Below are 26152 nucleotides of genomic sequence, written 5' to 3'. Positions count from 1 at the left end.
CCATTCCAAGGATAGCTTATTGAGATAAATACAAGTAGAGGGTAAACTGTGCTAATCGCCGTCTTCAAGTTGGGCTTGAACTAAAATGAGTGAAAGAGCCAACAACATGACTTCAATTCCAGGGTCCGTGGCACAGGATTCTAGCTGTTCCAGGCCTCGTTTCTGAAAAACAGGTATTTTCATCCAGAAAAATGTGTTATTACTTCCATTTTTTAGGGGGGTTCTGAATTTAGGCTCATTTGTAGGAACAAATAGTTACCTTGAGCAACTAAACATCAAGGAAGTCTTAATTACCTTGCCAAACCCACAGTTTCTGCTTAAGATATGAACACAGACCATGAAGAACCATTGCTCTTAGAGAAGCTGAGAAGGTAGGCTGGAAAGTTTTGTGTTTACAGGAATTCTATCCTGTACCAGCTCCAGAGGAGGATGAAAGTTCCACTTTCTCCCTTGCATGCCTGACATGAACAATTCAATGCAGAGTTCTTGAGTTCAGATGCCACATGTCGATCTCTAATCAGAAAAGTTACGAAATTGTGGTGCATAATCTTCATCTCTCCATTATCAAACCAATGAGCCTGTCAAAAAGGTACCCCATCATCTAGTCCTGTGATGATGTACTCACCTTTCTGTGGCCTAGATGGCAAGAGGGGAAAAGAAACCTGGGGAAATCCTATTTGTTCAGTAACAACTGTTGGACCTACAAATTTTGAAATGTAAAATACCTACTGGCTTTGGGTATTATTTAAAATGCTTATAAACAAAGCTTTTAGCAAATTTAAAACAGAAAACGATGCAGAAGGAAAGAAAAAAAAAACTTTTTTCCCCTTTCTAAATTTATTCCATGAAGGACGGGATGATACTATAGATCTAAATATTGAAGATTTGTTAAATACACACATTAGTAGTGGCCTGGCTAAAGAAAGACTGCAATGTATAAACAGGACAACTTACTCACTAGTAATGGCAAACAAAGGCTATTTTGCAGAATAGTGGGGCTTCTGAAAAAAATGTCATTGTCCTGCATAGACCAGGGTGTGTAACTTTTTTTCTCTAGTTTACTAATAGTTCCACTTCTACATAAGCAGTGAAAGTTTTACCTGTTTGGAAGTGACTTCCCTAGGTACTAGAGGAAAAAGTGAAGTAATCTGTATAAATTAAGACTAGTTTAATGTAAACAAATAAAAATGACAGCTCTCATGAACCCCAATGAGTAAGAATTATCAATACTTTGCCATTTTTACACCTAACAAAATTTTATGCTGAATAGATACAAACCATGCCACAAAACTAAACAGGAATACTTTGGTCAAGCAAAAATCTATTCCAAGAGCACTAGTTTATGCAAACAAAAATGTTATTCAAAATTAGCAGATTTGGATTAGCATCACTATTCAATTCTGCAATCTATACAATGATATCTTTTTCCAAACCTACCTAGCTAGACAACAAAACTGAACAGACAGCCATTGTTGCTGTTGAGTTGGCTTTGTTCTTTTTTTTTTTTAATGTATATTGGTTACAAATTTGCTGTGAAAGCAGAAACAAAACTTAAATGTCTTCCAGTAGCTATACACACATACATACAAACAAAACCGAAACACCACAGTTGTGAAGGTGTGTTTTCACAATATCTCAAATAACTTTACCACTGCTATTAACCACAGCCATTTTTTTACAGTAATTTAAAATGGATCCATATCAACAGGACAAAGAAGTAAATGCTTCCAACTGTGGCTTACTTGTATGGTAGCCTTAGCACCCACTGGACTAACAATTTTGCATTTTACAATTCCATTTACGCTTCCTCCATTCAGCATGTTAAAAGAACGTGCTTTTCTGTTACACACTGGAGGCACTAAACAACTGATGGTGCTGAACCAACTGATGAGTCTAATGTATGTTCTGTGGGCACACCCACCTGACTTCTCTATCCCCTTCCCTTTCGTGTATGCTAAAACACTTTCATAGCCTGTATAGTTTAACTAAGTGCTGGCTGCACAGAAACTGCAGCGATGAGGACTTGCAATTAAGAATAAGATGACTGTAGGATCAAACTTACCCTCAGTAAATGGCCTGCCTAGGGGACTGATTTTCCATGAAAACAAAAGTAAGACTGAAATCCAATTGCAAGCTGAATGCCCATGAATGACTGGATGCAGTTTCATGTGGACAAAGTGTTTAACTAAAATGCCTGTATCACTGTTTTGCTAAAATGCACAGCTGGAGCATGTGATCACAAGATAAACCATTCTCGCCATGAGCAATAAGCAGTGCTGGAATTATGCAAATACTATATAAGCTCTCATATATTGTATGAAAACAAAGTTAGGGAGAATATTTTCAGCTTGATTATAATACCATGTGAAACTTTGAAATTGTTACCACACTAAATCATACACACACACACACACACACACACACACACACGTTTTACTGCTATTAGCTCCTAATATTCCTAAGGGAAGCCAACACAGTGACTACTGTAAAGGTGACCCAGCTATTAATAGAAATACACAAAATAGAGTTTTCATGACATGGTACCCTGCAAAATGACATTATGTTTCCAAGAGTAAAAGGCAGCCCTTTATAACCTAGGAGATTTTTCTAACCTCGTATTCAGACACTATTTCCTTCAATACAGTTACAGAATTACACACAGATCCCTCTTTTGAAAGGAAGTAGACCTTTCTACTACAGCAATTTAAAACACAAACATAGGTTTTCAAGTCTCTTGGGTGATAGAGGTAGATGGCTAAAGCAACAGTAGCTTTGAACAGGAATAGCAATTACTGTCAGGAGACATGCTACACAACACCCAATGCTTAAAAAGAACTTTTTGATCAATCAATATTTTAGACCCCTCAGCAAACTTAAAATTTTCCTAGTAAGTTCTCTCACAAGCCTTGGATTCCCATACCTATTTAAAACTAACAAGCAGGAGCATGCTAACAGTAAACTCACTGGAAAGAGATGGAGGCTGAGGCACCTGTGCAACCTCCTCCTAGTGCAGAGCAGAGGAGAAGAAATGCACTATGTGATTAGAATTAATACATGCAGTGGGCTGAGACAGAACATGGAATAACTCCTCCAATTTCACGTATACAAGAACTATGATACTACTGGGAAAGCATTTGTAAATGTAAAGACTGCTTCAATGCAGTTTGCGAATGACTTTCATTTAGCTTTTGTAGCTGGCTGACTTGGCAACAGAGCATAAAACCCCCGCCCCTTGTAATGTATTTACCTGCTCCCAATAAGTGTTTGCTACCAAACTTTTTATATCTTTCCTTAATCTTCAGCAGAGATTACCCCTTCCCTTCAAGTAAGCATTATTAAAAAAACCCAAACCAACTACTGATGTGACAGAGATATTTCAGGAAGTTTGAAATAGGTAACTGACCATCTTGCCAAGTAACGTCTGAAAATATAAATCAAAGATCTCCACTTTTAAGCTATTTTGCTGCCTCTTAGGCAAAAGCTACACTCCTATACCCTTCCAAAAGCACACCGAAATTTCAAGGTTAACAGGGAGTATAGACTTACTTTACTTCTGCACTGTCTAAATAGTTTTCCATTGCATTTCTTGTTTTACATGTTAACTTTCAAAATCATTAACCAACTTGTCGAGAGATTGTTTCTGGTCTAGCAAAACCTGAAAGGGGGATGGAGAGGCACAACACCCTCTCCACCCCAATTCCCTGAAATAAAAAACAAACAACAAACCTGAAAAAGGAATGTCCTGTTGACTTCAAGCTTTCTCAGTGTCAATAGTACGTTTTTAACTCTAAAAAAAAGGTTTTTTATGTGCACTTTTAACTTCATTGCAGGTTTTAAAACATGCGTCAGTTCAGTCATTAAAGTTCTCTTGATTAATTTCAATGGAAGTATCTGCATGAAGAATCTGCAAACTGCTACTATGTAAAAGTAACTATAATGCTTTAGAAATATTACTACTTAGGGAAAATGTCACACATTTTACTTCTAGTAAGTCCATTGAAAGATCAGAGAGAAATTTAAATCAGTAGAAAAATGTCTATTTGGCACCTGTATTTTCGCATGTCCACTCTTTGAAGCTCAAATGCTATAATTCTGAATGCCACAGATTGTCTTAATACAGCAGCTACTGTAAAGCATGAGAAGGTAAACAATTTATCAATTTACTTAATTAACTTTTTTTCCCCTCCAGTGTAAAGATTCTAGTTAGAATAATTTAAAAAGTGATTGCTCTGAAGTTTGCAGATCCCTTAGTAAAACGGTTCCCTTTAACTTGCCCTCTTAGGATGTGACTCTCAGACTGAGATCATCAGAGCCATCTTCTTTGGAGTAGTCCACACATTTTTGCACAGTCACCAAGTTCCACAAACAATGTGATCTTTGTACAGTTGCACACTACTTTGTTTACAACAACACTAACCGTGTTCAAACTGTGGCAGACACATTTATTTTTAACATGAAGTTTTTATGTTCGATTCACAAGTGAAATTCTCTCATTTATTTGTCCAGCACCTCACACAAACATGAGTGCCCATGTTGGAGTCTGCTGATCAACACTGTAGGCTGAAAGGAAACCTTGGGTTTAAGGCACCCAGAAAGCATCTTGTTATACAAATCCTAACCACTTGTTATTGTAGCTCCTATAGCTGCTTCCCTTTATCACTTTTATTGAAAAGTGAAGTGGAAACAGACATGACTACTTAATGTTTAAAGTGTAAATCTTCTCTGTAACCTACAGGACCTACCCTTTATGCTGTTTTGGGTGCAGCTAGTTAGCTGATACCACAATCCTTCTGAGTAAAATCAGTATCTTCTCCTCTTATTGCACATATTACGTGTGTTAAAAAACAACCAAAGATATTTCCTGTTGCTATGATGATAAACTTGTGATAATTTTAGATTGTTTTATAGTTTCCCAATAAACATGACAAGAGGAAGAGATTGGGAGTGCCCCACTTGGTGTAAGAAGGCAGATTTCAGAACAGGGAAGACTCCAAGGTACAAATTCCCATCTACTTCTCTTAGTTTGGAGCTGCCTAAATACTATCTTTGAGGCATGCCTACAAGTTTAATGGGGTGCACCCAAGATCTACATTCCCAATCCTCCTAGGGAATAGATTCAAATTTGTGAACTCCACCTCGAACCCAAGCAATGGAAGGCAAATGCCTGTCATGATCTTTGTCTGATTCAGGCTGGCTCTGAGCACGCTCTGGCTTGGGGTTGGAAGAAGGCGGGTCAGGTTGCTGTACAGACATAGTCCTGCGGAGGTGGTTTCTCTTGCGCAAAAACTCAGGTTGCGAGTGGAGGCCAAAGCTGCCTTTTCTCAAGATCATCCGAGAGTTATTCTTTTTGGGTCGTGAATGGAGACTGAACTCCAGCGAGGCCAAGTGGGCTGCATAACCTTCACTGAGGAACTGAAATAGGAAGGAAAGAAAGGGAGTGACAAATTATTGCTGCCTTGACCTATGAGCTCTATGAGGAATTAAGTTTTGATCACTGGCATTCCAGTTAGACACCTACAGAGTATTAATACTCCTCTCCCCTCACTTTTTTTTCAAGTGACCTGTTCCATTTTGTCATTCAGAAATATGCAATGCATGCACTTGTAGATACAACTTGCAACCACTTGATACTCTTTACTATTCACTCTTCCAGAAAACGCCTCATTTGTAACCCAAACAGCCTTTCTTTGAAATACTGCTCCTGCTTTGTGTGTGTGTGAGTTTGCACATGCATTCATTTGCATGCATTTCCTTGTTTTCCCTAGGACTTCCTGACTGAATAGCAAGAGTTACTTACTTGGCACTGTGCCTGGTATTTCTTTGTGGATCGTCCAACTATGTAGATCTGGGATGGTGACAGAGCCAAGACACTGTACACAGAAATATCCTTCATGGAACCGTATGCGGCACAGATTTTGATGTGGCACTGAAACAAACATTACTTCCAAAGTGAACACACTGTTGAACACCATGCAACTACAAGGCTGGTGCTTGATTTGCAATGAAGCAGCATATGAATTCGTTGTTAACAATTTCAATCTGTAAACCACAGAAAGCTAAGTCGGTCTGCCTGCATATGAGCAAGAACTACAGCTATGCGCACAGGAAAGAACAAGCAGTTCATTTACTTATTTGTCATGATTGGAAGTCCCTTTGGATGCTTTATCAGCTTTCCTTGCTCTTTAAAAAGTGAGAAAAGAAATGAGGAATGGCAAAAAGACTTTGTGATGGCCAGAAAGATTTACTGTTCAGAAAGAAGGGAGATCTCTACTGAATAATGTTCTCTGAAAAGAGGTTTCAAGGCTATAAATAGGTTTCTAGTACCTCTTGCACGAGATTCCGGAGAAAAATGGTCTTTTGTCGCAGTGGGTCGTGGACAAGTCCATCTGAGAAGAAGATCATCCCTTGTGGGAAATTGTGTTGGGACAACCATGAAACCACACGCTGTTTTTGCATATCTGGACGGCCGGTGATATAGATAATCAGATATCCCAGGTCCTGCCAATGCCTGTCAGAAGAAGCAGTTAAATTATGTAAGTACAGAAAGAGAAACAACACTCACAGGTCAGGTCAGCATCTTTTCTCAGATCAGTTAGGAGTCAGATGTTATCCTTCAACAAGTGGAAAGGAGCATGCCTAAGTCTCTGCTCTAATCAAGAAACTAAATAATAATGCCTACACCTTGAGGGAGATGGAGGAAAGCAAGAGACATTCTTATACAAAATATTATCTAAAGTATGAGAGACATTTAAAAATATACTTAGAATAAACCTTGCAACACATCAGGTATTGTTACTTTTGAAATCTTTAATGAGATTTCCTGCCATTTCAGCTGTAAGGAATGGAAACCCTTGAAAACTGACATTTCTACATTCCCATGTAAGTTCCAAAATGAGAACTGCCTCTACCCATCCAGTGCAAAAATAACAGACCTGCAAGAATGGATTAAAAGGCCTTTTAATTTTTCCTCCAAAAAGCATTCTTGCATTCCTGGCACCTGATATTTTTGAAGTACAAATATGTCCTTATTTGAAATTAGTGAAACACAAAATACACATGGGAATCATTAATTCACTGCACACACTTCAAGAGCATATTCCCAAGAAGCAACTTTTTATCTTTAGGCAACTTAAACTACAAATTTCAATGTAATCCACAGCATTCTAATATTACTCTGAAATTCAGGCAGACCTGATGTCCAAGAAAATACAGAAATGTATCTGCAAAGACTCTTGGTCCTTAGAAAATTGCTGTCTGTTTAGTATAACAACCCTTTTCCCTCCTACTGTGTTCAAGCAGAAAGTCAGAGATTTGAAGTGTTCAAAGCTCATTTACCTGACAACATCAACGGCCCCTGCTCGGACTTTGGGGTCACTTCCCATAATTGAAACACTTGCTGCAAAGGAACCATCAATGCTGAACACAACACATTCCATTCCTCGGGGCAGTACAGTCAGGTAACTTGCAGCACTGCTCTGGTCTCCTCTGGAGAGTCAAAGCAATAAATTAATTTAAAAAGCAAAATGTCAGAATGTATTTCCTGCACGTTCTAGTTAAGACTTGAAATTAGATCTGTCTGGACCTACAGCTTTAAAAATCACTGTCAAATACGGCTTCTGATTTCAGTCTTACATGGGGCAATTGAAACTTACACTTTTAGGAAATAGTTTTCCAAAGACAAATTTGGAAGCTGACCTTAATAAGAAATCACATGCAAACAAATAACTAAAAGAATTAGAAAAAAAAAAATGCAAACCAGTCTGAAGTACTCAAACTACTACTCAAACTTTCTCCATAAGCTTAACAGTTGGTAATATGAGCATTAGCCACCCTCAATCCTTGCAAATTATGATGGGAATGCCAGTCGAGAAAAGTAAAAAAAAAAAAAAAAGAAAAAAGAAGCCCACCCCAAAACGATGCAGTCATACATCACTCTTTTCATGGAAAGACATGTGAAACACATTTCCTTGTGATGTATTTTCCCCAAGAGAACTGGATGTTAAAAAATGGATAAATGACAAGGAAATCCAAAGCTCTTCCCATCCTACCACCTCATGTTCCCTAAAACCTGTAATCTAAAGACCGCGTTTATGTCTGGTGATGAAGATTCTTACAATATGTGCTCACAGCCTAATGAACAAAGACAGGACAATTTATTTTGTTCCTCTTTGAAACGTACTCCTGCACTCTAAAGCTTCACTTCTGAATATGAGTTTATTTGCGTATCAGTAACTCCATTTTCTTGAATTGATTGCCTTCTTTATTAAAGTGAGGTAAAACATTTTCTCCTCCTCAAATAGCACTACATAGGATTGTAAGCTGACTTTGGACTTTGTTAACTGGTGGATAACAACACATTCTATTGAAGCTAAATTCACCTCACTGATTTAATCTCCCAAGTAGGGATTCAAACGAAGTTTTTACTCAGTTTTGAAGTTCCTTCCTGATCACAACAACCCATCACAGCTTTAGTTCCAGCTTGGAGCTATTACCTGACCACCATTTTGATGGGATACACACCAACTCTCAGTCTCTTCTGTTCAGGTATATTGTAGGATATTCGTCCACTGCTGTTGGATATCTCTGTGTCAAAATACACCCACCTACCCGAAGATGGCTCAGTCATTATGAAGATATCCACCTGTAAAACCAATGAAACAGTAATCTAGTGTGATAGTCAACAAAACACCCCCTAATTACCAGGCCTGCCAAGACCAGATAATATTAGTATCTCCGACCATGACTGGTTGTAAAAGCTTACAAGGAATTTTGAAGGAACTTCATGACTCAGTAAGAACTTCAAAGAGAGTCCTTGCAATAAGCAAATGCTTCCTAACATACAAGAGTTTATTGCCTGCATAATTTACTGTCTTAATAATTTAAAGCCCTGATCTTAGCACTGCACATGTCAAACATAGTTATAGAGGTCAGAAATTTGGCAGGAACCTAAACTAGGAAAAAGACAATTCTATCTTGCATGGCTATTATTACCTTTTTGCACACTAAACCTACAAAATGGAAAATTTCATCTGGTTATTGAGACAAAATCTTTCTCAAATCATAATTTTGCCTACAACCAAAACACTTCAAATTATCGGAAGATTTCATCAATATGGTTTTCTTCAACTGAAATATTTCATAAAAATTAACATAAAGGATATTAAATACTTTGCTGGACCAGAAACAGGCCAAGTGAAGCCTCCATGCTTCAGTTTTTCCCTCAGCTCAGCTGCATTGCTCTCTTAATTTGCGCAGAAAATCTTACAACCTCAGTGAATATGAAAAAATGTGTTCACTTGATGCTTGGCTTTATTAGCTGTAAGCGTGGCTTCTGCAGGCAGCTTTAGGAATGAGAGTTTCAATTGTGTCACATTACTACTGATTTCTAGAACTAATCTTTACACACCCATGTGTAGGCAGCCACCTAACCTCTAGAATGCCTATTCTTTTATCTGGTTGTTTTGGGCAGGATGATACATGATTTTCTTTTAGTGCTTTGTCAACTACTATAAAATTCTTTTTCCTTCTTCCTCGGAAAGTTAATTGTCTCCAGTAGGTGATACAGTTGGATGGTAGGTTCAGAAACCACTGCACAGCACACTCACCACTAACCAAAGGAGATAGCCATAATCAGGTAAGAGAGATGAGAGCTCAGAAAAAGGTCACCTATCAGGAAAGCCCACTTTACAGCCTATTTTTGCTGAAGTACTAGGGGGTTAGTGACACATTTCCCCTCACTGTAAGGCTTTCTCTGACACTATACATGTGTGCTACATTCCACAACTGTTTCTGTAAAACTAAGAAAATTGATTACTCAGACTTCACCTTTTCACCTGTTAAAGCCACCATGTCCAGAGGTCCATACATAAAGCGCCCAACTAGTACCTGAGGACCATCTTCTGCTGCAATGACATCATTAGCTCGGTGATTAGCAGTCACATTCTGAAATAAGAGCAAAAGATGGGAAGGGTACTGTTTGTTTTTGTCATGAGGCTACTTTCTCTACTATGTTACAGTGACACAGAAACACAGTCCTGGACAGTATGTCTGAGGTATATCAAGTGCACTGCATTCCCACTTCAGCTGGAGCCTGATTTCCACTAATGGTGGGCTCCTGAATAGACTTTCTAGAGAGAGTGCTCCAGACGACCAAATAAGAGAGAACTTTTAGGGGAAACCCAATTATCCTTCATTTCAAGTGGTGCCATAGATCCACATCATTACGTGCAGGGCACATGCATTTTAACTGACATTAATAACTGACTTAGCACCTGAAGAATGGAGGAAATATTTTTGCTTGGCTTATGGATTTGCCTAGCATAAAGAAACTTCTTTGCATAATGGAAACTTAGGGCCTGTCTGTTATTTAAAGAAAGAAATATACTTTCTCTCAACATGTAGTGATAAACCAAGAAGAAATTGCTCCTATTCCCTAACCATTAATCTGCCTGCCTCTGGATTAAGTTAGCCATTTTCAGCTCTTTAGTGATATTCAGTTATGTAAACTCTTACTCGGGGAGATTGAACTCCATTTAAATTTCTGCCAAACCCATGTTCCATAGCTGCCATATATATTCAGACTTAAACTTACCCTCAATTTGACATGTGTCCTCTTGCGTAGCCATTTTTCTCGTGGATTGGATGGACTTAGTGTTTCTGGATCCAGGTTGTAATTTTCCTTGAAATTTACATTTTCATACCTCATCACCTGAAATTATATTAATATTTTAATAAATAGTGTATAGCCTGGGGAGTCCCGGTACTTGGCAAAGAAAGAGAAATTACAATGCTGCCCCAGTTGAATGACACTGCAGAGCCAAAAGCACCATGGAAGTAGAGAGAGGTAAAGCCATATGTTCACATTAATTGCACAAATATGAAGACTGACCCTTGGAAGATGCAATTAACAATCCCAAGGTTATCTGTTGCAGAGAGAAAAAAAAAAATTAATTACCTGTCTTAAAATGAAGGCCACGACATCTGTTGATTCCCAGTAGCTGGCATGAAAGAGATGCGGCAGGGCTACCGTTGGAAAAGCTGTCAGCACATCTGGACAATACAAGGCATAATCTATTCGTTTTGTTCCCCACCACTTTGCAGTAACTACAAAAAATGAAACAAAATATCAATAAATTTCTTGCTGTCTTCATTTTTAAGCTAGATAATGGAATTAAGTCCTCTGCTTTCTTAATCTTGACATTTTGAGTCTGTTAAAGGTATCTATCATTCATGCAAGTACTGTTTTTACTGACTGCATCATCACTTAACTGCCTGCTATCTAAAGAGCTCTTCTGGGTTCAAGTTTTGGGAAGTAGAAATCACCTCAGCATGATTCCCACAGCTTTCTGGTCCACGAAAAATGTGCAGTGAAAGACTAGTACTTTTACGATCATGTTATAGGGTAAGAACTGCAAATGCTTCCCAAACAGTGAAGCAATACTGAGATAGATAGATACATATATATACACACACATGCATGACTACAGTCCATAACAGGACAATATAATGATTTATAGCACTTTTAATTATGAGTAACAAACCACAAACCTTATCTATCTATACTGCTTCATGCCTGGAACATGATCATAAACCCGTTACTGTGAAACTCTTGTGGCTATTTATGAGTGGCACCTTAATGTAAAACTGTGACTTCTTTTCTATTACTTTATCTAATTACAAACAGAACAGGAAGATAACTTGTGTTATGCAAAATTGCAGAAACCTGGGCTATTCTCATTCTCCCCAATTTCCAAGCAGATACCTTTTCTTTTCATAATCAGCTTTTTCACAGAAACAATGTGAAGGGAAAGGCTGTTGCCATGTCCAATAGCACATGGCGTCAGGCTTCACTCACTGTTGGTGAGGCATGCTGATGGCAAGCTTTCAGTTGACCCAGAGTTTTCACTGTTTGTGCTGCCCAAGCTCAACTTTCTTGTTTTCCCTTGCAGTTGATCAGATGTATTTGGAGATCCAGGACCCTCCTGAGAGAAAGGTATGTTCAAAGAGCTATTCTCAAGGAACAGACCACTGTGATTGTGGAGAGCATCACCTGCAGGTTACAAAAATGAAAATAACATTAAAAAAAAAAAAAAAGGATGCACACAATGGTTTTGAAACTAGTGTTTGTGTGTATATCTTATTTGTTTATTTATTCATTTATTTTTAAATATAGGGCTAATGAGTGTTTTCCTGAATAATATCACATTTAATGCCCATGGATGAAACTTCCTCCTTCAGAGTGAGAATAGCATGACACAGCATGACTGTATGGAGAAAGCATACCCTACTGCCATGAATGTGCAATGGTACCCTGGTGGTTTTGGTCAGGCTCTTCCAAACTGTGTAGTAATGCTGGGAGGCTATTTTACTTCACACTCAACCCTACTCATTTTAAAGTCATTTTTGGAGAAGAACTACACAGCCCTGGGAGCTTCTCTGGGATACTTCTCTGGTCCTCTTTCTGACGTGAGCAAAATTACTTTAGAAAGAGAATCTTCAGCAAGGCTATCTACTGGTTTGCATTTCCCAAATGGAACAGAATGGAATAGAATTCTCATTTATTCATGCCATTCTGACAAAGCCAGAGTAATACCTCTACTCAGTGAAATGAAACACAGCCTTCTCTGCGAGGTCTTCTGAAACATGTAAGAACAGACATGCACTTAAATAAAAATTACTGGTATCTTTGCTTGAAGCAGCCCCATTCCTCATAGCCAGGAAAGGCAGAACCTCAACTTAGATATAGGTTACACAGCAAAGTACATATCAAAAGCAGCTGACTCCTCAGTGTTACTCCTCAGAGAATAAACCTGTTGGAGATGTAAAAATAGTGAACAAAAAAAAAAAGGAGACCTGGTTCAATGCACATAACACAAAAGAAAGGAGATGGCCCTTGATGTCTTGCTCTATTTTTGAGCATATTTCAGTTCCATTCAGACAAATAATTGCAGTCATGCTGTGCTCATCATTCATGCGGTCTTGGGTTGGGGAACTTTATGATTCTTTATGTGCTGGAGGTCTGAAATAAGTTTCTCTGCAACTTTTCAAGTCTTACCAACTCTCAATGCAATGCATACCTCAATGGTGCACAAAGGAGAACACAATAGCATGTTTCTGCTTTCAAGGACACCATTCAAAAAAGAAAACCAAACCACTGGAAGCATGTCTATAGCTTATCAGAGCTGGTAAAACAATTTATCATTAAATGAAAAGGAATAGCAGTATAGCTCCCTAAAATCTCCTCCCTTCCAAAAAGGAGACATGGTCAGAAAGATTCTGGCTTGTTTTGACATAAGCATGAATATCTCAACTGCAAGAAACAATATTGAGATCTGCCCCGCAACTGAATGAGAACAACATTCAGTTCTAACACTTTGTGGTGGGTATGGAGTTTGGACAGAATATGTTCAACTGCAGTTTCCATGGGAACATGTTTTTCATCAAAAAACTGCAGTGTACTGTTCTTTCAAAGAAATCTTGTTGACACGTAGTGTAGCTAAATGTGGCTACAGGATGGAGGTGAAAAGAATGGAAGGATAATTTTGTCTCAGGCAAACTATATAGATCCCAACACAGTCAACTGAAAAGAAAACACAATGCTACTTTGCTATTACTTATCTCGCAAGACAAGGCAGTATTATTATGCTTTTTGTACTGAAAGAAGCAACCTTTCTCATGGCTCTGAGAGTGACCAGAAGTTATTATTTGTCCCACTAATCTAAATTTACCATCATGCTTGATAAGAAAGAAATTAAAGAGAGATCTTTTTACAGAGTCTCATCTTGGATAATTATGATAGTCACAGCCAATACAAAGAGACAAAGCAAGCTTCCTCAAAGTCACAGCAACTATCTCCAGACAAAATTAACAATACTTTATTTCATGCATATACAGCTGGAGAAGTACTGAGCTTTCAGATGTTTACTTCTGTCTATCCATAATGAAGCAGACCAGTTGGATCAGCCATAGTCTGGACTGGCACTCCTGCATATTCCTTAAAAAGAAAGCATCTCAAGAGAAGAATTTTGCAATTATTTAAACTGTGTTGCAAAGTTAAATGTGAGGTTGAAGCTCGAACAATAAAGATAATGATTATCTACCTCCTGCTACGCCAAATGTCTAAAAAGTAGGCTATGTTGAAACCAGGCGTTTTGAATTAATATAAAACAACCATGCTTTTAGCCCCCTAGTAGATATAATGTGTCTTGTCATAAGCAGGAAAGCAAAGGAAAGGAATTAAATCACACATGTTAGTAAGTATCAAAAGCAGGAGTGGTAAATCAGAGACCTGTTACAAAGCTAAAGTTAACTTATAACAGCCACAAAAGCACCTCAGTTACAAAATGTCAGTTAGGTAGCAGCTAAGAAAGCTGCTGTTTAATGAAAGGTCAAGACAGTGTGGCTTTCTCTGGGCTGTAACACAACCTGAACTTGTACCTTGCCCTTACAGTGAAGAACCACACCAGTTAATAGATCACACTTTTGTCTGAACCATTACCTCCTGCAATGTCTTCTGTCAGCAATCACCACAGATAAAAGAGGAGGAAGGGAAATGTCTTCTCCACTTGCTCTACATGCCTGGCAGTGCTTTCAATCTGCTTTCAGTCTCCTACTTTTACGGTGGAGTGTCTGTATATCACACTCAAAAAAATGAACTTAAATTATCCCTCAAATAATTTTATATTACTAAGCTATTTCATCAATTGCCTAATATTGGCATCATGTCCGCATTAGGAATCGTAGCAACAGGAGATAGCGTTGCAACTGACCAAGTCATTGACAGAAAGAGGAATAATTCTTTGGGCTAGTCCAGTCTCTGTAAAAGTCAAAACCAAACCCAGTAAGAGTAAGCTTTCATCCTCAGTAAGCACTTAATAGATCAATCCCTCACACACAAAATAATACCACAATTATTACACACTGATTAGTGGCAATTATTGAGGACTACTGGACATAGACGGCAATTGTTTAGATAAACGTGTGTCCTGCTCTTTGTATACCACCATTTAAGTCTTAGATGTTTCCTGAATCTCAATGGAAAAAGTGAATTTGACAGAATAAAACCTTCAAGATAAACCCTATGCACAGAGCAATCTGGCTTCAAAAGCTTAATTTGATTGACAAGAACAGAAAGACAGCTATAGAAATATCCCTCTACACACCCCTACCCAATTTTCACGTTCTCCAGCCTGCATTATTGCAGAACTGTTCTTATGAATCTTATGGTGAAATTGTCTTCCAGTAGTACATTTTTTGTCAGGCACCTTCCAGATCAGAACTATTTTTTCAGAGAGGAACCAATCAGGAACGTCAGGTAGACAGAAGAGTCACTCTTATTTTAACCAATAATGAGAAATGGAACAAAGAATGGGATCGTTTAATGATGTGAAACGTTATCAGAAAAGGCTGATTTGGGCAGTGCATAATAATTAAGGTTTGGCGTAACTAGGTCTCATCGTAACTGATTAGTCAGGTTTTACAGTAACTCCAAGTCAGAAAGCAAAGCAAGGTATGTATTTCCATTGCAAGAAAATTCAATGAGGAGAAAGCATGCATTCCCGAGTCTGGACTGTTTCTCACCGTAGCTATTCCCTAAATCAATTCATGAGGAACAGCCAGATCTTTACATATTTCAGTGAAGCCAATACCTAGAAACAAGCCTTCAGCAACTCAGTATCAACTGTCACTTTTCAAACTGATTTGCATCCAATGCACGCCATATTTGAGCAGGTAAAAGAAAGGAGTTGTGTGTACCCTACTGCACAGAACTGGCTCCCAAATACAATTCTCCTAGCTCCAACAAATAGAAACATTGCCATTTTATTGTATTAGCCTCCAACCTTAAACTCTGAATCCTGAGAAACCTTTCCCAATATCCTGCTGAAGCTTGAATTCATGTCTACTACAGAGCAAAAAGAATTAATCTAATATGCAAGCATGTACAGATACAGACTGCCGAAGTCCTTTTCTGCATAACGTCACAAGTCAAAGATACTTCATGCCTATATGATTTTACCTTATTTTCTATAAAGTCAAAAAAGCACAATTCCTTCTACTAGCACCTTGCTCATCCACACCTTCCTCTTTCTTCCCCAGAAAACAATCTATTTCTGCTTTTTTTTTCCTGGATTCAAATCTTTATTACCAACATAACTGTTGTTTAGTAGCCCACCTAGGAGAAAAGCAATCAAGACTGCTCAGTGGTCTGATTTGTCCTAGTAGATATCTACAACAAACCAACCACAAGTGACCAAAAGAAACAACATGTGAAGATCTAGGCAAAGGTCAACTAATTGTAAAAATAAATTGTTTAAAAGGATAGTAAAAGACATGAAATTTTTCAAGTGACACTTCAACTAGAACAGTGATACCGCCTTCCAGCTCCTCTTTAAAACAACTAGTATTGCAAACCTCGTGCATAAGAATAATTTTTTTCTTAGTAATCTTCTTCAGTTCCACACTTGCTAAGTATGTCTGTGCTACTCAGTCCCAGATGACTTGTTTTCAGCATGTTAGCACATTGCTATTTCAAATTTTCTTGAGCTGTGTAAGGAGAGAACACTTAACAACAGGCAATGAGACCTACAAAAACAGGCACTGTACCTAACTGGTGAGATCTTCCATCCCCTAGTGGGTATCTCTGGTACCGTGGGACACTGAATGGAGGAAGAAGATGGAATCTTTTCTCCAATAATGGTTCAAGTCTGCAGGCAGAGGGGTCAGCAGAGTGAAAGAAACTGTACACTTGGCTGCAGGCTGGTCGGACCTGGCATACTTGGATGAGAATGAGACAGAGAAAGACAGGGGTCAGTATTGCTGCTTTACAATTTTCAAGGAGTCTGTACAGAAACATAGTTAATACAGTCCTCTGCAAACTCCAGATTAGCACACATCAGGCCAAAAGAAATGTAACTGAATTGTTTCCTGTTTCAGTGAAGAACACTTCACTGCACAGGAATTTACAGGGACATCACAATCTGAGATGCAGGCACATAGGAGATGTGAAGAGCAGCAGAAGAGAAACAGATGGAAGCAAGGAAGGAAAAAGAAATTCAAAATCTTCTAAATATGTTACTGAGCATTACAGCTGTGATGCTCAGCACTTCAAATGTGCTTCAGACCAGCAAAATGGTCTGATGGGCCTGTGACATCCAGAGGACTTAAACCTAGGTGACAGCAGAAGCTTCCCTTATATTTTAAAAATTGATTCTAACAAAACAAATAAATACATCTGAATTTTACTTGTCACATTTTCAGGTAGCTTTCTACCTTTCCTTTCAGTAAAGAGGGCACCTGACTCTTCTCAACTAATTTCCAACTGTCTGCATGATAGGTTTAAATTTGTCTTTTTCCCTCTCAACTGTGTCACAATTATCACTTTAAAACAGGATTCTTTTATCATATGCACTTCTAAAGACTAATTATGCTTCAAGTAGACACTGCTCACCTCAGAATGTGTTTGAAATGCCCATCAGTTGAGCTGCTCTCAAAGCATATTCCTTTGCAGGATACCAGAGGAAGGATAGAAGTGAGAACTAATTCGAAAAAAATAGTTTAAAGTACTAGTAATTAACATGAAAATTTCCTGTCAAAGTGTCTGAAGGGTAGCAGAGCAGCGACTGAGGGAAGGACTACTGGCTAGGAAAAAAAAAACCCTTAGAGTTCTGAATTGTTGTCTCTTCTCATTATTGCAACAGATTTTCTCCCTCACCTGATAAATGAATGCATCATTTCCTATAAAGATGCTGTGCTATCCAAAGCTCATACCATGCAAAGAGACAAAGCATGTGCTGAATAATGAAAAATAAAGTAAGTTTTTAACTGAAAAACTTAAAAAGTCCAGATGCATTAGAAATAAAACTAAAAAATCCTTTCTGTGTCTGATCACTGGGCTCTGTTACTAGAGAGGAAGAATGGCTCACATGCAACACACCCGAGGGCCAAATCCACCCATGAAGCCAGACATGAACAAGAGGCAATGCTGAACCAAGAAGAGATGTTATTTTTGGTATTGTTTTCAAGGACTGATCCTTGGTGAAGTGTGAGCTTCATGTTGTATGACATGGAATATATGATTAACAGCAGAACATAAGACACACTTCTGTAAGTGAGCAGTGAAATCCCTGGAACAATCCTCGTCACCTCAGTACCTACCTACATTAACGTTCCCATCTCTTAAAGGAAGAAACTTACCTCACTCCGTGATCTTTAACCAGGCTCCTTTATTTACCTCCTTTTTGTGTGAGTCTCTTTGTTTACAAAGGTCATTACACAACCTGTATTTTAACCCCAAAAAGAGCTTACCATCCAGACCAGGCAGAACAGTGCTCCTCATGGCCAGCACCAAACCAAGCGGTGATCCAAAAAGGAAGAAATCAGACACCTCAAATTCAAATCGGCCCAGATTTACTTCTGAGAGACTGGAATCCACAGGAGGAAGGTCTGCACCATCTTTCAACACGCTTGAGTGGATACTGAATAAAGAAAATACTGAATCAAAAATAATAAAAAGGGCATTCAGAAAAAAAGAACATTCCCAAAACAGGATGCTTAGAAAGCTCTAGCACTGGCATTTAGATCCAAGCCATACACCTTAAAACTGTAGAATGATTGCAATATAGCAGCCATGATTTTCAGTGCGGCTATTAAGTAAATTTACTACCTTCAACATGCAAGAGTTTCCTACAGTTATTTTATAGAACACTTGGTAAAGTTTTCCCAAAATCATGAATATTCAAGTTTACCTCCCCCCCTCTTTTAGCAGTACAAATGTATGCAAGTTCATTCTGAAACTTCTGCTACAAACGTTAACCTACTAAAGTTGTGTAAGGACAATGGTATTAAAAGGTTACAGTCAAAGTATGTTATCTGGGTACATAAAAACCATTGTTGTAATCTGCTCCTTGAGCTATGACCTAGAATTTTATTACTTCTCAACTGTTTTTAACAGATCAAAATCAATGATACTTATAGACAGCTTTTAATCTTTTAAGTGACTTAAAACACATCCATTTACTTTGTATGCATGAGGTAAATACAGATCACTTATTTCTTACTGACAGAAAAAGACTTATCTATCATTTAGTTCTGCTGGAGAATAAATACCTACACTCAGAAGCAGAAAAGTAGCCTATGAACCTGCTGCCCATCCATGAGACAGAACAGAAATAATAACAATGCCTCTGTGCTCTGGTGCTAACAGGCTCCATTCATTGGCAAGCCCATTTCTTTTACTCAGTCATCTACCACTAGCTACCTGGACAGGAATGCATGATGCTGGGTTATAGTGTCACAGTCATAAGTGGATGAGTCACTCTGTTTCCGAGGCACCAGCTGCCTTTGCTTCTCATCCTCCATGATTCCCGAGATGTCAATATTGCTTTTGCTCAGGTGTTTGCTGTCACCCAGACTGGAGTCCTCTGCTAAGAGTGGATTATCCTTCAGAAAATGAGCAGAGCAAAGGGAAGATTCAGACAGGTAACAAAATACGAAAGAGCTTATATGAAATGCCTGCATTTATATATATGACCTCACTTTATCCAACAAAGGGTGGAAGGGACTAAAAATTTCTCTTTGCAGTAGAAGCAAAGAGATGAAAACTAAATTTCCCTTCAAGATAAATAGCCTAAAAGCTGGAGGGAGAATCAGGAATCTGAGGGTGGAGAGGGGTGTGAGGGGTGGAAAGGAGGAGTAACACAAAAGCTTTATCCCTCATTACTTCATCATTCTTAGAGAACTAAAAATACCATAAGGTAATCAGAAGGGGTCTTACCTGAGTGCACAAAATGCACATTACAACATTAATGGTCCTGCTCATCGTGTTCCATGGATATGGGATTGGCTTTTTTGAGAAAGGGTAGGGCAGGGTGGGAAGGGGAAGGGGAAAGGGAAGGGGAAAGGGAAAGGGAAAGGAAAAAGGAAAGGAAAAAGGAAAGGAAAAAGGAAAGGGAAAAGGGAAAGGGAAAGGGAAAGGAAAAGGAAAAGGAAAAGGAAAAGGGAAGGAAAGGAAGGTATTTTGACAAAAATGGCAGCCTGCCAGAGATTTCTGAGCAAGGACATATTTGCATCTACAGTTAGGGATACCATAAAGAGCACTTGGTAACCCTACTGCAAAGGCTAACAGATAAAGCCTTCACTACTGATTTCTGTATATCATAAACTGAAGCTGACAACTTAATTTTTAACAGCAAATTTTTGATAGACGGGCAGAATCCCACTCTATCATGGCAATTTACCAAATCCTTAAATTTTCTCTGGCTCATATGGAGCTGATTTCCTCCATGGAATGAATCTATAGGGTTTCAGCTGTGTGTTTTTTTTTCTCTTCACCTGGATGCTGCTGATGCTTCCTCTCCTGCTACTGTTCCGACTTTCGTAAGCTGTATTAGAATTATAGCAGATGGCATCAAAGCCCAAAATTCCTCCAATGCAGTCACCTATGAGACACACCTGAAAAAAAGATTTTTTTGGGAGATGTAGCAAGTATTTTTAAAAGAGACAAAAAGCATCACGGCACTGCAGAGGAGTTTCTGTCTTACTTCATACCCTTGTTACTCATTTTTATACTTTGGTTTATATTGCAGCTACTTTCTTCTACTTTCTTTTATCTCCAGAAATATGCCCTACACCAAGAATATCTGTCCCAGGAACTATTTTGATGAGTGGGAGTTCTGCCAAATGGATTAGAACTCTTCCAGCTGCTTGCAGCCAGATTCCAGCTGGAAAAGTCCAGATCACTGGATGACCAGTGTCACAAAGATTTCAAGCCACTTAACATTTCCTTCAGAGTCATACAGAGGAGAGAACTTCAACAGATTGGCACTCCCCTGTCAGGACAAGGGAACAAAACTTTAAAATGAGATATTAAGCAGAGAAATTCACTCTTGCTTCACATTTAATATAAACATAGAAGCTATCTTCAAGGTATGGATCTGGCAATTAAAAATACATATACTACTAAAATTGGGAATTCTGGAGTAATTTTATGGTACACTAGAATCTCCCTCACAAGCCAATTCCACTGAACCCCTCCCCATCCCACATGAGATGATTCTTTCTCCCTGTTCCCCTGTCCATGTCTGAGCATGAGTAATAGCTCGATAACATGCTTCAGCAAGTCTCTCCTTCCAATTCTCAAACGGAAGCAATTGTCTAATCTGTTGTTCCCAACTCCAATTAGCAAAACAGAAAATATTACAAATCTTTAACTTACTTCTAAACTTAATTCAGCTTGGCTACAACACTAAACTACAAGTTTTGGATATAGCATGTTGTGCATTTTTTCTCTGAAGTGAAGAATGTTAGGAAAAGCGAGTACATTTCTTGTACTCAACTAAAATTATAAAAAAACACTTTAAAAATAAAACAAAATATCAAAATACATTAAGGTGATATCTATCCTAAGGCATTTCTGGTTCTAAAGTTGTATATAATTGAACAGCATGCCAATTTACTCTCTGATTTTCGAATTCCTATGCTGCACAATGAAGTCCACAAAGAGCCGAAAATCATATGATACAGGTAACCTTAATAAAATTAACAGCACTTTTTGTAGGGAATTGGCAATACCTTCTTCAATTTACCACTGTGTTTCTAATCCTTATTATTACTGGCATTAAGGTAATGGAGTTAATTTTTTCCAGATACTACGTAAAATCAAAAAGGCAACCTCTGATCTAATGAACTTGCAATGTAAATTGACAGAAGAGACAAAAATATGGAAGGAAAGACGCACACAGGGTGTGTGTCAGGATATATGATATATATTCGATCAGTACAGGACTTACTCAGAGGCACACCTGACATTTCTATTTAAGGAGCAAAGCAAAGCACTGTAGAAAGAGAAGTCACTTCCACTTTAACAGTGCTGCTAGTTGATAGTGAAAATTCTGTGGAACATACAGAGGTCTAGCAGACTCTTCCACAGGAAATAATATATATTATTTGTAAACTACAACAGGGAGACTTTTTTGTACCTTTTCCAAAGAAAAAAATCATAACACTAAGTTTCTATTGAGAAAATTTTCATACTATTTTTGTAACTGGTATCACTCTTTACATAATTTCACCTTTCATAATGTTCTGTCACTGCAATTGGGCTGGTTTTATGCTTTAAGCAATAACAGTTTACTATGTGTAGTAAAAATGGCTTCAAACCAAATTTTAGCCTAAAAATACTGATATATCACAGCATAACCTTATTAGTGCCATGGAAAAGAATCTGTTTGTGTAATAAGACACATGCTTCCCTTCAAAGTTTACACTGTACTCTATATTAAATGTATTTTCTTTCTTTTTCTGAAGTGTGGAGGTCACTGTTCTTAAAGGAAATGCATGCTTCTGGCCATTGTAGGTGGCCCCATTACAAAATAATACCAGTAACTCACACAGGGTATCAATATCATTTTTCTATGTGAAGCAGGAGATTTTGAAAACTAAAGATGGTGAAGCAGGAACAGTAATTGACAGTTACTGTCAGTTGGAAGAAACCTGTAGGTGACTTCACTGGTGTGCAGGTCACAACAGAAAATCACATAATTTCCCCAGAGTTAGAGAAGAAATCTGCACCACAAATACTAGCAGCTGAGTATTTGTCTTCTATGTTTCATTACTGACTATTGCTTTATAAATATAGTGATGGAGGCAAAGAAGAAATAATAGATCAGTACTGGATTTCTTAGGATCTTAAATACGTCCCAATTTTTCCATCAGCTGTGTCTGAAGAACTCATTAACACAGATGATCATTTGTCTCAGGCTTGTTCACTACATACCCTGCTTAAAGTACCATAGCAAAGTAAGAGGTTAGGAGTCAAAATGCTTGTGGGAGAATGTATATAGTCTTCCACCCGCTGAGTAAATCCACACGAGATAGTGCATGGGATCCCAGAAGTGCCTGTCTTGTGCTGGACACTGAGAGAGCATTTTGTGTAGGTGATCCCATGCTAACATTCATTCATCGTATTTGTAGTGTTGTCCCACACTCATAACTCAAACCCCTCAACACAACGGCTTAAAAAGAAATAGCCTCGCTCTGAAGGAATTTTACTTTGATGTAAGAGAAAATAGTCCTACCTGCCCATTAAAACCAGCCCCATCAGTAGATTTGAGAAACTCATTGTAAACTTGATTTGCTCTACTGATCACCATGGCAACTGCATCCTGATACTGAGGAGATGAAACAGCCAGCAAAGGCAAGGCAGCCAGTGGGATGTGGTCTTCACTGCTGCTGAGACAGCTCTCATCATAGCTGTAGGGATTTAGGCTAGAAAAGGACATGTTATCATCAGGAAAACTTCAAGAGGCAGGACACAGCATCAGAGAATGAGCAGTTAGCAACAGAAATGGGTTGGGCTATTGCAGTTCACAATGAGCGAACGTGGGAAGGATCATTTTCTCATCGAATTCAACTGCTTAGAAAAACCAAGGCATTACTGCTTTAGGTGAATGGGATCATACTAGAAGGCATTTCTGCAGTTAAACATACTTGGTGCAATTGCTCTACATACAACTAGACATAATTTTGAATGGCAATGACATGATTACATTTCAGCTTTTGTTTTCCCCTCTATAATAACTCCCTACACCGAAGAGCAGGATCCAACCATCACAATGAAACAGTTTCCTAGAACACAGTGTGACAGGTGTATTGTTCAAAAGCATATAAAGATGTTTTTCCCAGTGTCCAATCTTTTCAAAAAGATGAAACAAAGCTGCACACATTCTGAAATCATAGTAAATATTTGCATAGTAACATCTGGCAAAAAGGAGGCAACTTGATTGAAAAAGCAACATTTTCATGCTTAGAAAAACAGAAATCAAGAAAATCTGATTCTCTCCTCCCCTCACCAGAGTTCAACAGTTAATCCTGGTTTGCACTTGTAGAAGAGTTGAAGCAGTCCCAGGAGTATGTGTTTCTTTCTCCTTTCTCTATCGTGCCATTTAAAATATTTATGTCACAGAAAGTAATGTTACTTGAAAACATTCATTCAATGAGTGAATTTCAAGACTGAAAAAGCAGCTGAGGAAGAGCAGCTACTGAAGTGGATACATCCAATAAAAATGGTTTTTAAAACAAATTCATCCACTTAGGATGAAAGATTGGCGCAAGTCTTGCAGTCAGCAAAAGATTAGAAATTATTAGCAAAATTTCATTATGAAATATATGGGTCACAGAAAGCTATTCAAAACCACAATGCAAAACCAAACACCAGGAAATACAAATCAACTTACCTGGAAACAAGAGAGAAAGCTGCTGAACAGATTGCTGGGCAGGGAACAAGTCTCATTAAGATGTGGCCTGAAGAAGCAGGGAAATGGGCTCGGGTCACTTTCTCAAACACAGAACTGAAGGTGTTGATGTCTGCCAGTTTGCTGTTGTGGTCTCCACTCCCAGTGTCTAATATGTTTCCCCCATGTAGGATCAAAATTAACACGTGAGTTTTGCAGTTCTGGTGTTGAACTCCTTCCTGTGAGAAAAACAGGAAATAAGAAAGGAGGCGGCATTTTTATGGACTTCGTTACTTTATTTGGTGGCAACATTAGCAGTGATTTTTTTTTTCTCCCACCCCCACTGTGATAATTTTGTGGTATTTGCTTTCACGGGAGTGGGTGGGGGCATGTGTGTGCACGTGTGCACATGCACATGTCCTGTTCCATTTAATTCAAGTACGTCTGAATCATATAGAGCCCACTATGCTCTGACACAAACCCTGCGCAGCACAGATGTAGGTTTCAGATCAACAAAGATTAAGACAGTTTTGTGTACATCAGAAATTACTTTAAATACTCTGAGCCTGGAGAAAAATTCCAACCTCCACAGGCAGCGTAAGCGATCATCTAAGTATCCTAATGATTGCTTCATTTACTGGCAAGGTTCTCATTCAAATCACCACAAGTCCAAAATAGACAAATTTCTCTGCAAATGAAAACATTCAGCAAAAGCAGATGATACCATTATCTCAGACTTTTGACACTGGCAGCTTCTTATTAAAATGAAAGATGGCGGTAATTCACCCAGACACTTAATGAAAAAGTAAAAAAATGCATCATTGCTGATATCCATAAAACTCACAAACAAATTTATTAATATGTAAATAGGCACATACACAGACAATAATCAGCATGCTTTGCAGATAACAGGTATTTCCTACTTGAAACTGGAAAAGCATTTTAAATATCTCACAAATTCACCTTTTTTTCCTCTTTACCCCTTGAGACTCGTGTGTACTCAAAGAACTCAGTAATACATTAAAAGATTAGATTTTTTGTTGTTAAATCTTGCTGCTATTTTCTTCTTCACTTTGGATGAGATGATTCCTGAAGATTTCTACTTCCTGACCAAATATGAACACACAGCAAAAACAACAGTAATATTTTTTGTCTAAAGATTGTTAAATGCTAGATTGGGTGATTTACTCAGCATCAGGCAATGTTCTGGACAGTTTATTTTTAAGTTCTGGAGTGAAGGGAAATGGGAAACTTAAGCACTTGTATAATGGTGACAGAGAAATGGCTGAAAATGAAAGAATTGTAGGTTATTCCACTATCTCTCTTCAGCCCATGAATTTTAGTATCCAGAAGTATTCATTGCGAAGGCATTTTGCTGACCTGACCTGTATCTGCTTAAATACAGGAGAATCATAGAAGCATTTTTCAGGTTCCACTTTTCCATGCACTAATTTACAATTTCCTTCTCCATAAGGTGTCATTCCAGCTTTCATAAGAGAAATTTAATTCCCTTTAGAAGCTAAATGTAGTTCCTTCCATGGACAATGCCTGCTTGTAAATAAGCAGCACTGCTGAGGAGATGATGGAACTGAAAGCTTCAAAAAGCAAAAACTCAAGTGGGTCAATATTGCTGAAGTCACTGGTATGAGAAGTCTCTCAGCTGGATTTAACTGGTATCTTTCACAGGAAGACTCAAAGGGAATAAAATTAATTTGCCTCTCAGCAGTAGCTCAGCCATGACTTAGAGAAGGTGCTCAAGAACAAATCAACTGGACATCTGAAGTCAATCAATGACTGTCACCATTTTCAGGGGGTTGTAGGATTGAGTTCTTCAAAAGTGGTAAAGTAGACATTTCCACTACCTGTCCTACGTGTAGACAGAGGACCTCAATCAGTTTGCTGGAAGGTCTACAATGTGTTGAGAT

At 38.3% G+C, this 26152-nt stretch overlaps 1 protein-coding gene across 3 annotated transcripts in view; it reads right to left on the bottom strand.

Moving 5' to 3' along the window:
- Positions 1–1153: 1153 nt before the first annotated feature.
- PITPNM3 (PITPNM family member 3) overlaps positions 1154–26152 on the bottom strand; it is a 55403-nt gene continuing 30404 nt past the window's right edge. For all 3 annotated transcript variants that reach the window (XM_039562848.1, XM_010402240.3, XM_019287525.2), the window contains 15 exons: positions 24231–24466; positions 23073–23262; positions 20329–20448; positions 19256–19437; positions 18304–18473; positions 16603–16773; positions 11855–12049; positions 10955–11103; positions 10592–10708; positions 9826–9942; positions 8493–8641; positions 7336–7485; positions 6325–6508; positions 5798–5926; positions 1154–5412 (listed from right to left, as the gene is read on the bottom strand). In XM_039562848.1, coding sequence (XP_039418782.1) covers positions 5104–5412; positions 5798–5926; positions 6325–6508; positions 7336–7485; positions 8493–8641; positions 9826–9942; positions 10592–10708; positions 10955–11103; positions 11855–12049; positions 16603–16773; positions 18304–18473; positions 19256–19437; positions 20329–20448; positions 23073–23262; positions 24231–24466 — 2568 coding nt within the window. In that variant the 3' untranslated portion in view covers positions 1154–5103. The remainder of the gene's footprint in view (positions 5413–5797; positions 5927–6324; positions 6509–7335; positions 7486–8492; positions 8642–9825; positions 9943–10591; positions 10709–10954; positions 11104–11854; positions 12050–16602; positions 16774–18303; positions 18474–19255; positions 19438–20328; positions 20449–23072; positions 23263–24230; positions 24467–26152) is intronic.

The sequence above is a fragment of the Corvus cornix genome, chromosome 19 (assembly GCF_000738735.6).
Source record: "Corvus cornix cornix isolate S_Up_H32 chromosome 19, ASM73873v5, whole genome shotgun sequence".
NCBI lineage: Eukaryota > Metazoa > Chordata > Aves > Passeriformes > Corvidae > Corvus > Corvus cornix.
Note: the sequence above shows the minus strand (reverse complement) of the source record. Positions and strands in the feature narration are given on the sequence as shown.